Source organism: Coffea arabica, chromosome 4c, assembly GCF_036785885.1.
Source record: "Coffea arabica cultivar ET-39 chromosome 4c, Coffea Arabica ET-39 HiFi, whole genome shotgun sequence".
NCBI classification, from domain to species: domain Eukaryota; kingdom Viridiplantae; phylum Streptophyta; class Magnoliopsida; order Gentianales; family Rubiaceae; genus Coffea; species Coffea arabica.
In genome coordinates, this window is record NC_092316.1 from 7,372,119 (window position 1) to 7,385,643 (window position 13,525).

The following is a 13,525-nucleotide window of genomic DNA, read 5'->3' on the forward strand; positions in this document are numbered from 1 at the left end:
ATAAATTACTGTGACTGTTGATTCATGTACACTTTATACTATTGTTGAAATAAGTGAATACTACCATCTCCATACTATTGAGATCTCTCTTTATACTTCCTCTTAGTTTCTGATTTATTTGCTCATATGGCGGTGGAGCCATGCTGCTAGTCATGTTTCGTGGTTTTACAAATTACAAGCTGTTTCCCTTTTCAACTGAAAATGATTGAGTACATATCATTTAGATTTCTTTGAGTTCTTATGCTTCCTAACAAACCTAATACTGTATTACTGAAACCAAAAAAAATAAAAAAGGAACTATCTTAAGAAAAATTGTACACCAACAGGATTAAATACACGGATGTAATGGAAAACTGCTGAATTTCGTCACAATCACGATGAAGAAGACATTAGCATACAATTTGCCACTTTTTGTAGTAAATAAAATTATTTAATAATTGAAGGATGAACCTTTTAAAAAAGGTATAGGACCTCTGAGCACAATTAACCTTCAGCTGTTTGATTGCTTTCTGAAGCATTACCTGAATATAAGTAGGTATAACTGTATTAGAACAAATAGAAATTAGAAAAGCTTACGTTAGCTATCCAGATTAAGAAAGAAGAATTGGGTGGAGCTTCATTTAGTTACTATTGTGCTGTACTAATTTTTATGAACTTTACATAAAATTGAAATCGAGTTTTATCACACGCCAAGTCATTCTCTGAATATGTTGGGAAAACTCATCATTGCACTAATCTGGGTACGTGTAAATACGTTTAAACATTTTACTTCTGGCTTTGTCTTTTTTTCTTTCTCCTTAATTTCCTCATTCTTATTTCTTTAGGTCTTGAACCAAATCAGTGACAAAAAGTAAAATATTTAGGCTTCTGCAGTATATTCTCTGGATTCTTGATATCCAATATTTTCCGCTCACAAATTCCGGACTGGTAACTGGTTAGTGCAATGGGAAAGATATAAGAACAGTGCATGATAAATTTTTCTCTTTTCCCGTAGTCAACAAATAAATGCAGAATTTTGCGTGGTCAAGCTACCAGGGCCTGCACATTCACCACCTTTGCAACTTCAAAAGCTTATTAAGGCTTGTGAAAAAGTCCAAGGTAGAACAGATTCTAGGCTTATTAGTCAAAGTCCTGACTATTCATAGAGACCTTTGAGCTGAAGCTATTTACTTATCCAGTACGGGAAGGACAATTCAACCAGAATAAGATGATATATCTGATTTTGCTTCTTTGGCAATTCATCGATTATGGTCCAAGTTTTCATGCTTGAAGGCATTTGTCAACCTGAGCCTAATTAATTAGAATCCAGAAACCTACCATAGTTGCAAATTTTGCAACTCACAGAAGTGATTTTTCACACCTTGATTTCTACTTCAAATTCAGGGCCTAATATTAAAGTAGGCCCCCTTGAGAAAATCAACTATCAAATCATTAAGGGTAAAAAACAAAAAGCCTTTATGGTAAATCTAATATGCAGAAAAATTTCGTGGTTTCAAAACGTATAAAACGACACCTTATGCTTTGAACTAAATTGTAAAGGTAACAGAATCCATTAAAATTAACGGAAATGACTTATTGAAATCTAAAAACAAATTTTTTATTTTTAAATTTTAACAAATATACATGTTCTACCTCTTATTTTCTCTCTTTAGAGAATGAAACAAATGATTTTGTTGAGTTGCCTTTTACTTAGTTATATCAGGGTATTTTTGTTATTTCATCCGTTCCCATTAATTTTAATAGATCCCGTCATCTTCAAAATCCAGTGCTGGATGTTAGGGAGAAACACTTGGATGGAGAAACACCTCGAGAGAGCTTATCAATGAGCCCAATATGTAAGTATGAAATCCAACTCTGACCCAAAATCTTAAACTATTAGGTTTCGGATCCTTATTTACATATTAACCGCACTTTTTCCGTCTTTCAAACTAATGTAGGATATAATCCTTTACTCATGAATCTAACAAATTTCCCTCTTCATGAATAGCTCGTCACATTAAACCCAAGTTTACAATCTCTTCTCCGAACTCGCTTCAATACTCAACACAAACTCATCTTAATACCTAAAGTCACCTCTTCTCCCAATCATGAACCCACTCTTTTTCAATATCTAAACTAGATTCTGAGCCCCTATCAATCCTTGGATCCTTGGTCTGACACCAACCAAAACTCCTGCCAAACTCATGGTGCACCTGGTCCAACATCAATCAAATTCTTTGACACTTCAATCCACCATTAAAAAGAGAGCTTTTACCGGCCCAGCTCTAAGAAGAATCCACTTGCTTATGAATAGTCCAGTTTCATAATCAGAAGTTCTGATACCACTTGTTAGAAAGAAACATCTCGAGAGAGCCCATCAAAGAGTCCAATATGTAAGTCAGAAATCTAATTTTAACCCAAAAGTTTAAACTGTTAGATCCTAAACCCTTACTTACATATTAACCACTCTTTCTTAACTAATGTGGAACATAATCTTTTATGTATGAACCTAACATTGGGCATTGATGGAAATGTCGTCCAAGTTGGTGTCGATTACTATATAGTGCCACCTGATGGCAGTATACAGGTGGTGGTGGGCTAGGACTACAAAGCAGAGGAAATCTCACCTGCCCACCTGATGTTATCCAAGTACTGAACCAGACATCCAATGGGATTCCACTTACATTCTCCCAGTGAACCCTAACGATCATATTGTTCCTTTAGGAACTGATCTAAACATTGAAGTCTTTGGCTCAACAGTCTCTGTTTTATCGACTATGTTCAGACTTGAGTACAATGATGATGTTCCAAATCAATTTTTTGTGACGACCGGTGGAGTTAAAGGAAATCCTGGACGTGAAACACTAAGCAATTGGTTTGGAATTCAAAGATATGAAGATGCCTACATCTTTTATTTTTGTCCTGCTGTCTGTAATATCTGCAGACCAGTTTGTTAGAATATTGGTGTTATTCTTGACAATGGCAGGTGACTTTTGGGCCTCAGTAATCAACCACTGAAGGTTACTTTCAAGAAAGCATAAAAAATTGTTGTACTTTAAAAAAAGGGTAAATAAGGGAACTTACTGTGCTGTTCTACGTACTGTTGTATTAATTGCACTGAATAAAGAGCCTCTTATTTTCCTTTTCTTCACTATATATCGAAAGAAGGAAATAAAAATCATATTAGAGGAAATGGATAGCAACACCCCACTATAGTGACTAAAACAATGCTTTTTAACATAAATTTCTGCAGTTTCGTAAGTATATCACTTGATAGTACCATGGCAACATCTCCAACCCTCTGCCTCCTCCGTGTCAGTCTTTCATTACCATCAGAAAATGCAAAGGTTTCTGGCTTACATTAATTCTTGCCTATTTGTTTCCTTTCCGTCTAAAAACAACTTAAGAACTAAGCGAGCATAATAATCATGTCACGTTTAAGTTAGACACAATTAACCTATCGTTTTTAGTTTTTTTTTTTTTTTGGGGGGTAACGAAGTCTTACGGTTGTGAAAACTTCAATCCCTTCTTGAAGAAAATATTGACCAGCTCCGACGTCCATAATTCACGGATTCAATACCGGATGAGTGCAACATATTTCTACTTTGTGGTACCTCACTCTTTAGGCAGTTCCGAGTCTTTTTCTTTAATTTAACCCTGGTTGTGAAACTCTTGAAAATTAATGCTAACTGCTTTGCAGAAAATTTATCAAGCAGGACAAGGAAATTGAACCATAAAAAACAATGACAATTGACAACAAAATGAGTTTACCAAAAGAAACTACATATGCTCAGTACGGAAAGGAAAGTTAACTCGGATCACAGGTTTTCTACTCTTACCGCGCGCCATGGAACATGGCATCGTAGCCTGAGCTTTTCTGTGACAGTGAAGAAGACACGGCATAAAAGGAGAATTGTGCTCGAAATTTTTATTGTTGTATTCTTATCTAACATTATTGTTTCTGTTGAAATATCAAGACAGATGGCTTAATTTGAAGTCCCCCAAAAAAAAAAAATTTTTTTTTTTTTTGTTGGCAGAAAATACTACATAGTAGTAGATGTGTAACCTCTGAAAGTTGCAACACTAGTGGACTCACGTTTGCAGATGCCTTCAAACCAGAAAGCTTGGACTACGATGTCATGTTCCTAACAATACAAAAACTGATATCCAAGTTTAATTTTCCTTTCCATAACGCGCAGCAATCGTAGTTTCTTCTGGTAAACTCTCATTCAGTTGTCAATTTTCGTTGTCTTAATTTAGGCGAATTTCATTTTCATGCTGGATTGAAGATTTCACTAACGCCTAATTGAAGATTTCACCAAAAAAAGGACTAGTAAATTGCTACTGACTAAAACATGAGCATTGCTCACTAGTACATCCAGGGATTTTCTTGTATTGTACCTGGTTTCCAAGTTTCATGGCGATTAATCATGGCAGCCCACATTCTTATGCTAATTCTTGTGTGTGTGTATATATATATATATATATATTTTTTTTTTTCAAGTTTTTATATTTATTACTGTGAAATGTAATTTTTATTTGGTGAATTCGATTATATTTGAATATGCTTGATTAAACTCAATTATATTTGAATAGACTTAATTAAGTTAGATTAGACTCAATTAGGCTTAATTAAACTCGAATTCGAGTAAGGTAAACTGAAGTTAAACTTAACTTCTAAAAGTTTAAACAACTCGAGTTCGAATTCCAATTCAATTATTTTATCTTACTATTCGAGTTCAACTCAGTTTAAATGCACCCCTAGTCATGCTACAAAGTGGTTCGAACCTCTGTTTTCAAACTCGGACCGGACCGGCCGGTCGAACCGGTCGAACCGGGAACCGGCCAGGTAGCCGGTCCGAGTCAACTTAGAAAACCGGAAATTTTAAAACTCGGTCAAAGCCGGTCAAAATCCGGGTTTGACCGGGAAAAACCGGTTTTTCCGGTTCAACAGTAATTTCTTTTAAAAAAAAATTCAAACTTTATAATATTATGTTTTGGCCCCCTAAATTGTTAAAACTTATTCGTATACCTCAAATATTTGATACTTTATAAATATTGTCCTACAATTTGATGTTATTTTTCAATTAAATTCATAATTTTAATTCTAAACTTGTTAATATTTATTAAATAATATAAATTGCTACTTGATTGTTCTAATTTCTTTGTATTTTCTTGTTAAATATATTTGAAACATCAAATATATATGAATATACCTTTATTAATATCAATATATTATTAGATATGATATATATAATATTTTAATTTTTAAATAATTTTTATTTATGACGTCATCCGGTTCGACCCCTATCGACCCCCGGTCGAACCCATTGACCCCTGACCCCTGACCTTGGCCGAGTCGCTATCCGGTCCGGTTCTGAAAACATAGGTTCGAACCACACTTGTGCACTTCAACTTGTGAAGGTGATGATTGACTGCCAATGGCATCGCAATCGATCACATTCTCACCTCTGTTCGTAAAGTTATTCGAAAACCCAGTTACGTCAGCATCAAATTCACTAGTGAAAAAAAATTTACGAATCATCAGGTTTGTGGGATTCGTAGACAAAATTTTGTGGAATATTGGTGGATTTTGAAGCAAATTCCGGGACACGGACCAAAACTGAGCAATTGCCAATTGGTTCAAAATTGAGAGATATGAAAAGTCCTACTTTATTTTTTTTATGCACTCATTCATTTTGTCCTTTTGCTGAATGTAAACACAATTAACATCGGTAACAACGGTGGTTACAAAGGAAGCAGGCTCTCGGGGGCAGAGTGACCAGCCTCTTAAGGTTAGATTCAAGAAGCATAAATCTTATTTTTTGGATAGATTATTGTCATGTATTGAATGAAGTAAAATAATATCCACGGAAAAGAAGGGATTTTTAATTATTTGTGTATGAAATTAAAGAAAGAAGTTATTCTGTTGCTTAAATGACTACAAGGGAAAAAGGAAAAAGAAAAGCTATTGCATTTTCATAATTCTGGTTTGAAGTTTTTTCCTAGCAAAGATTTGCACGATTTTTTGTAGTCTGATGACGGCAATTTACCCTTCCTTTTTTTTTGGTATGAAAGAGATAACCAATTAAAGATACAAATTCTTGGGAGATAAAATCCTCTACAATCTAGATCCATAAGATAGGAAAGTTCTACGGGTTTACAAGTCAAAACACAAAGTTTTCAACAGTTTCAACTATCTTTTTAGCCAAAAAAAAAAAAAAACCCGTACACTCGTTCGCTTCTCTGAAAATATGCTTAATAGTAATTGAGTGGAAGGTAGGGCTGCAAACGAATCGAATCGCTCGCGAGCGGCTCGAGTCGAGCTCAATATTAATCGAGCTCGAGTCGAGCTCGAGCTCAGAATATTAAGCTCGTTAGCTCGCGAGCGAGATTGCTCGAACTCGAGCTCAGAATATTAAGCTTGTTAGCTCGCGAGCCGGCTCGCGAGCTTGAGTATATATATATATATATTTTTTTTTATTTAATAATAAAATTACGTATATTATATATATTTTTTTTATTTTTTATTTTCATAGTGAAATTACGTATATATCCTTAATATTTTATTATTTATTCAGAAAAAAATATTATTTTATTTATTTTTTTTAAAAATAAAATATTTTTTTTAAATTTTTTTGAGCTCGGCTCGACTTGATTCGAGTCGAGCTCGAGCTCGAAAATTGCCAGCTCATCGAACTCGAGCTCGAACTCGAGTTTGGTAAAATTTAGTCGAGACTCGGCTCGATTAGCTCAAAGCTCGACTCGACTCGACTCGTTTGCAGCCCTAGTGGAAGGTGATGATCCTGCAATCACAGACAATTGACGCAAAAAGATGCATTAGATCATTTTTACTATTAACTAAATCCACTATAATTTTTTGCATCCATTTCAACTCGTAGATTTGTGATATTAAGATCATTTGCTAAACTATGACCATCTCTTAGTGCCCAAAACCCAGCTATGACGTTGGAGGCTCTGCCAACATTCCTGTAGAACCCTCCAACCCATTCTCCATCATGGTTGCGAATGATGCCATCAGCCCCCTGCTGGAACTGGATTACCAGTGAAAGATCCATATGTATTTATTTTGAAAATTCTTGGAGGGGGAGGAATCCATCCCACCAAATTTTGCTCTTTAACTTTAATTCCAACAGTTCTAGGTCCCGAGTGAAGGTATTTGACTGCACTAGCAATTGCTTTCGAGATTGGGTGGGTATCATATTAGTGGTCATCAAACAAACTCTGATTTCTATGGTTCCAAAGCGTCCAACAGGAAAGGCAACTAAAGTATCCCAAAGAATTCTAAATAAGGGAGAGATGCCACTCAAACCCCAAAGAATCATTGAGGAGACCCAGAAACTAAACTCCTTAGAGGCCCCAAAGAAGTCCAATCTTCCAGCCGAATCCATTATTGATGGCCCATCGCACTCCTTAATTATAAAGGTCTACTCCAATTACAAGACTCTCCTGGTTCATGGATCCTTTGATGTGGTTAAGGATCACTCTTTTGTTATGTCCGGTGGTTAAGGAATCCACGTACTTAATGATTCAGAATTTTAACCCCAGGTTTTTCTTTCTCTTGCATAATTCTTCAGCACAACCCAACCGTTGCTATTGCATCCACATCAACAGTCTTCCTAATACCAAGCCCACCAAGAGTTTCGGGAGTTGTAACGGTCTCCCAATTTACCAAATAGACCTTGGAGCGTGTATATCATAAGAGGAAGGGTCTCTCAAACAGATTGATTAGATATGGTTTGACTTGGAGCGCTGCTGAAAGTTTCAAAGCAGGACCAGCAACAGTACATGCCCGTGTGTGGGGGGCAGCGGATAGAAATTGTGTACATGGAGAGTCAGTCCGGGCAACACCACCACAACCACAACCGACAAAGGAGACAAATCAGAGGGGGGAGATGCGGACCATCCAATAGCAAGTCATTTTGAGGAATCTAAGACGCCAAATGATCCGAGCTATGTTCATCTCAGGTGATCGTTCAAACTAGTTCTTGTTATATATATACTAGCCAGTACTCTGCCGTCTCCATCGTTTTACTTTGCCTCCATCATCTGTGTCGCACGTTCCTCTTATATCTCATATTTGTATTCACAGATTTCCTTAGGTTCTTGAATATATATATATACATATATATATATATATATATATATATATATATATATATATATACTAGATTATTGTTAGAATTTCAAATCAACTTGTGTTTAAGGATAGGTTAAAATAAAATGCTAAGAAATAACTGGTAGAACTATCCTACAAATGGGATAATATATTCGTGTTTAAGGTTAGAAAATATGTATTTATTGAATCATTTTTTCATGTTCAAAAGGAAAAAGTTGGGCCTACTGTAAAAGTTAAAAAACTATAATCCATTTCTTAAATTACATTTTTTTTATGAAGAAAGTTTATCCTTTCACCAAAAAAAAAAATGTTGTGACCATGAATTTGCCCCAACAAGATTCTGATATGCTGTTGTTAGGAGACAATTCATGGACCCCTTTTATAATAACACAGTACTGCAACTTTTCATTAGTACAAAAAATAATGCACTGACTGGTTATATCTTTCATCAAAACAGTGAACTACTTCGAAACCGAAAGAAAACTTTTCAAGTCATTGCCGAAGCCGCCAAAGAAAACTAAGAAAAAGAATGAAAGCTAAGAAGAAGAAGAAAGCTAAGAGAAAACAAAGGAAATTGCTGACCGCCAACTGCCCACGGACCAGCAGGAATTGCTCATTGCCACAATCGTCCGCGTGAAATTCTAGCAGAACCATTGCCACCAAATGGCAAAAGACCAAAATGCCCCTCAAAGTCACAACAATCACAGTATAACTGGCCCATTGTCCACTGTTCATAAGCGATTCATACTTTACCTATATAAGATATATATATATATATATCTTATATATATATATATATATATATATATATTTTTTTTTTTTTTGTGCCTGGAGGGACATCCTAAAATCACCAGACTAATTACTCCAAAGTGACAGAGCTCGTCTCATAGATGCCCAACAAGAATATACGTTGACATCACTCATTTATGATGTAGGCCCTCCCTTTTCTCTACAGCAAAACATGTACAGACATTTAATTTGTGCTAAATTCTTCATTTTTTTCAAATATGTACTAAAGCATACCATTAAGCGGCAGAAACAAACTAAAATTAAGCTGCATCTTTCCTGATATTTTCTTACGAAAGTAAGAAGTTCGGCAAATAAACCTAGATCCCCGAGCAATCTTAAAAAACCAGTAACTTCTAGGAATTTTCATGTTTGTGGGTCCTCATGTTTACGGCAGGTGTACTCATCAAGAAAATTGACCTATCCTGACCTCATTTTCAAACTGCAGCCAAAAACGAATTGAACAAAGGAAAAAGAAAAATAAAAAAAAGAGAAAAATCTACAACAACAAAAAAAGCCGTTTGTTAGTTTCATAACCTTATAGCAACGGCTTGGATTGTAAATTATTTCACTTTATAGAGACGTAATTATTTCACTTTTATAGAGATGTAAACTATTTCACCTTATGACAATCCAAACACACTCATTAATGTTGAGTGAAATATTGCTCTGCTGTTCGAAAGTCCAAAGAGCTAGGAATTTCTCATAGAGACGTGTCTGTATCAAAATTTTTTTCTTTTTTGTTGAGGGAAAAAAAAAGCCAGGTCCTTGCGTTTGAAGAACAAGTAATATCGTTATTTATCTGCTATTATCTGCTTGTTTTTGCTGTAAAATTCACAAAGCCAAACAATAATCTCGACCTATACATATTGAAGTAGAGGCAAACCAAATCTCTCAACGTTGACTGAATCAATACAGAATTACAAACTAATGCAAGACTCTTCTCATCTTCATGAGACCATATGCTAAGCACAACTATATATTGTCCTACCCAAACTTTGCTAACCCTAAATAGGCATTGCGTTGGACATGAAAATTATTTTTTCATGAACACATTTTTTAATCATCTTTTTACTTCATATACATCAAACTACTACAATATATTCTTCTACAAAAACTTCTAAAAATAACAATCCAAACGACTTAAATCTCACACCGCTGACTGAATGAGCGGAGAATTACAAACTAATGCAAGACTCTTCTCATCTTCACGAGACCATACGCTAAGCACAACTATATAGTATATATTGCTCTACCCAAACTTTGCTAAACCTAAAAGGGCATTGAGCTGGACATGGAAATTGCCTTGCGGAGATTCTTCAAGGCTTTTTCATAGCGTACAAATCCCATAAACCAGAACTCGAAATTGTCGTCGGTAACTATTTCTATGTACTTCTTTGCCGGCTTATCCACGTTCGCACTTTCATTGGCCTTTTTGATCTTTCTCACGGGGATTGAAACCTGTAAAGGCAAGCATATCAGTAATTAATGAAGAGTTGTTGACATTGAGGGTTTCACGACTCGACTGAAGAAATTAACAGTGGCGTGAAGGGACTAAATAGAAACTTTGACATAAATTTAAGTACTGATGAAAAGGTGATTTTGCCCACTTTTCACTTTCTAGAATCACTACACCATTTTATCAGGTCCAAGCTATATATATATATATATATCATTCCACAGTTAAAATTCAACAATCCAAGTGGTTGTCACCTGTTCTTTAGGGTCTAGCCAACGCCCGGGCCAGGTGTCTGTTTGGATTGTAAGTTATTTGGGATTATTTGAGATATTTTTACTGTAACATTTTTTGTGATGTGATGTATGTGAGATAAAAAGATATTGGAAAGATAAAAAGGTGTATTGGAAATTGTAAAGATGATGTAAGTAAATAAAATTGGAAAAATATGAAGCAATCCAAACAAATCCAATTGTCGGCTTTCAAGGGCAGGCAGAAATTTCAGGTTCGGAAGAAATTGCCAGGGAACAAGAGCGACAACTGACAAGAAAGAAATGAATAAAAAATCGGAGAGACAGAGACTACTCTCTCTCTCTTTTTCAACTCACCTGTTTATATTTTTCAACTCACCTGTTTATATTTTTAATTATCTTTTTATCTCATATATATCACATCACAAAAAATGCTACAGTAATTATTTCAAATAATACTCTATCTTTATTCTTCTTCAAAATGGTGCATTTTAAAGCTTTTAACTTTTAACCATCGATTTAAAAGCAAAATGAGAAGTTGGCAGTTGAAGTTCATCCAATAGTAGAAGGGCACTTTATGAGATTAGGTATGAATTATATACAACTACTCATCTCTCAATTACATGTGTTTGAATTACGTATTATTTTCATTTTATTTATAAACACTAAGTTATTTACATCATCAACATATTTTTTAATTATATTTTTATTTCATATGCATCACATAAAAAAAATACTACTTCACAAAATTATCTCAAATAATTTACTGTCCCAAAAACATCACGCTCGTAGTAGATCAACTACTCATTGCCAATAACTAATTGCTCAAAGGAACAACCAATACAATACCAAAAAAAAAAACACACACACACACACACACACCCAAAAAAAAGGGATTTCCGGCATATGCTAGTTTTCTTTCTGTATAATTAGCAGAAATGAATTGAAATAATCTCCATTTTCTTCCTTAAAGAAATCAATTCATATTTAAAAAAAAAAACTTAATACTCCAATATAAAAACATCCATCAGTTTACGATAAATTATGTAATTCTTCTTCTTCTTTTTTCTTTTTTTTTTTTTTGAGAGTTAGCTGATCGAGAGAGAGGTGCTGTGGTAGATTATTTTCATAACTGTGGTACAACAATCTATTTGTTTAGACGTAGTATAATTAATAATTACCTTGTATGGTGTTCTAACAACACCTCCGGGAGAGGCCGATAAGGTAACTGGTCTTTCACTGCAGAAAGCGACCTTTTCGGTGGAAATAAAGAGGATTCCAGCAATCGGACCAGCGGTTGTTGACAAATAGCATTGCGAAGCTTTTAGCAGCTCCTCCCCGTCACTTACGCTAAATATTTGCCTGAATATATTCTCTCGCCCCCCTTTTCGAATTATTTTGGCCCCCAAACTCAACTTCCCCTTCACTGTTTCAGAAAATTTAGGCCCCAGTTTCACTGCAAATTCACAATAACAACCAAATTTATTGCTTAGAAGACGCGTTTGAAATTTTTCAAGAACTAAATATTCCCCCTGCAACAAGCAGAGAGCAACTGCATAACGAAAATTCTCAATTACATACTAGCACAAAAACATTAACAATGATAACGTACCATGCTCACGAATTCTGTAAACATAACTGTTGGCCTTCCTCTCTAATTTTTTCTTCTTCTTTTGAACCACCACCTTGGAATCATCTCCCTTGTCTTCTGCAGTTAAAATTCAACCAAATCAATCACTAAAATCTTTCCAAAAAGCAGAAATTAAATCTCCTGAAATTCATTAAACTTACCGGTCTTGAAGATCGGGGAAAGAGGATCAGCAGAGGAGGAGGGACTCTGGCATGAGGTAGTAGGTTCAGAAAATGAAGTGGGCCTCTCACTTTCAGGAGTTGCAGTTCCATAAGAACCCATCTGAAAGAAATGATCTTGATGATGATCAAATTCTTGATGATGATGATGATGATGATGATCGTTCTTCATATTGATTTTTAGCACCTCAACGCGGAATGAATTAATCAGAGTACTAAGTATATTTCCACTGCTTGGACTTGGGAGGAATACGGAGACTATATTAATGACTCTGTCCCGGTGAAAATTAGCTGTAGTTTGTTTTGTTATACTCTACTTCTAGTGTCATATGTAAGTAGGAGGAAGAAGGGAGGGAAGGGGGAAGGAAATATCCTTTGTAGTATTATAATGGCGGGTCGGTCATTGGCTGGCAAAGACAGAAGTGCAAGCTAGCGGTATGTTTGGATTGCATTTTTTGTATAAAAATTATTGTAACGATTTGATATATGTAAAGTAAAAAAAATAAATAAAAAATATATTCATAGAAGACGTAACAATTTTTCTTTGGAAAATTACTTTCCAAACAAGGCCAATTTGCTAGGATGTGATTCGGCCGTATCTCACTTAAATTTGCATTAAATTATTGATTTATCTAGCGCGCGTGCTTGTAAGGCACTCGTTAAAATATATTTCAAGTATTATATTTTTAAAAGTATAAACTTAATTAAGGAAAATAATAAATACAAGAGGGAATAGGTAAAATTAAATATAAAAAGTATATAAATATAAGAGAAGATAATAATTGTTAATATGTGTATATATATGATAAATTAGGTGAATGTTAGGTATGTAACGAGCGTCTAAGAGCATCCGTTAAAAAAATTCTTAAATTATTGTGCAACATACCAAATTAGTTATTTTATGGTTGTTCTTCTTTTTATTTTACTGATTATTCACTTTTTGCCTTTCTCCTTGTGAAGTCATAGAAAAGAATTTATTAGATTTTTTTTTTTTTTTTTGAAAACGATAACTATTGGACGACTTATCTATCCTAGACCAGAGGGGAAGGAGAGTCTAAAGAAATTTTATGTTATGGATTAATAGGTACACAGACCTTACTAAAT

General features: G+C 34.7%; 1 protein-coding gene and 1 long non-coding RNA gene across 3 annotated transcripts; one reads left to right on the forward strand and one right to left on the reverse strand.

Moving 5' to 3' along the window:
* Positions 1-7,729: 7,729 nt before the first annotated feature.
* LOC140004895 (uncharacterized) lies at positions 7,730-9,125 on the forward strand. The gene is made up of 2 exons (XR_011812711.1): positions 7,730-7,968; positions 8,577-9,125. It is a non-coding gene; the product is annotated as an uncharacterized lncRNA (long non-coding RNA).
* Positions 9,126-9,780: 655 nt separating this feature from the next.
* On the reverse strand, positions 9,781-12,733 carry LOC113738560 (putative GEM-like protein 8). 2 transcript variants are annotated; one of them, XM_027265800.2, is made up of 4 exons: positions 12,404-12,733; positions 12,225-12,320; positions 11,794-12,068; positions 9,781-10,366 (listed from the first exon to the last, which is right to left on the reverse strand). In XM_027265800.2, exons 1-4 carry the CDS (start codon positions 12,591-12,593, stop codon positions 10,178-10,180), a joined length of 750 nt encoding a protein of 249 aa, XP_027121601.1. In that variant the 5' UTR covers positions 12,594-12,733; the 3' UTR covers positions 9,781-10,177. The 2 variants fall into 2 exon arrangements, with proteins under 2 accessions (XP_027121601.1, XP_071901894.1); XM_072045793.1 differs by having other exon boundaries at positions 12,225-12,317; positions 12,404-12,728.
* Between the last annotated feature and the right edge of the window lie 792 nt (positions 12,734-13,525).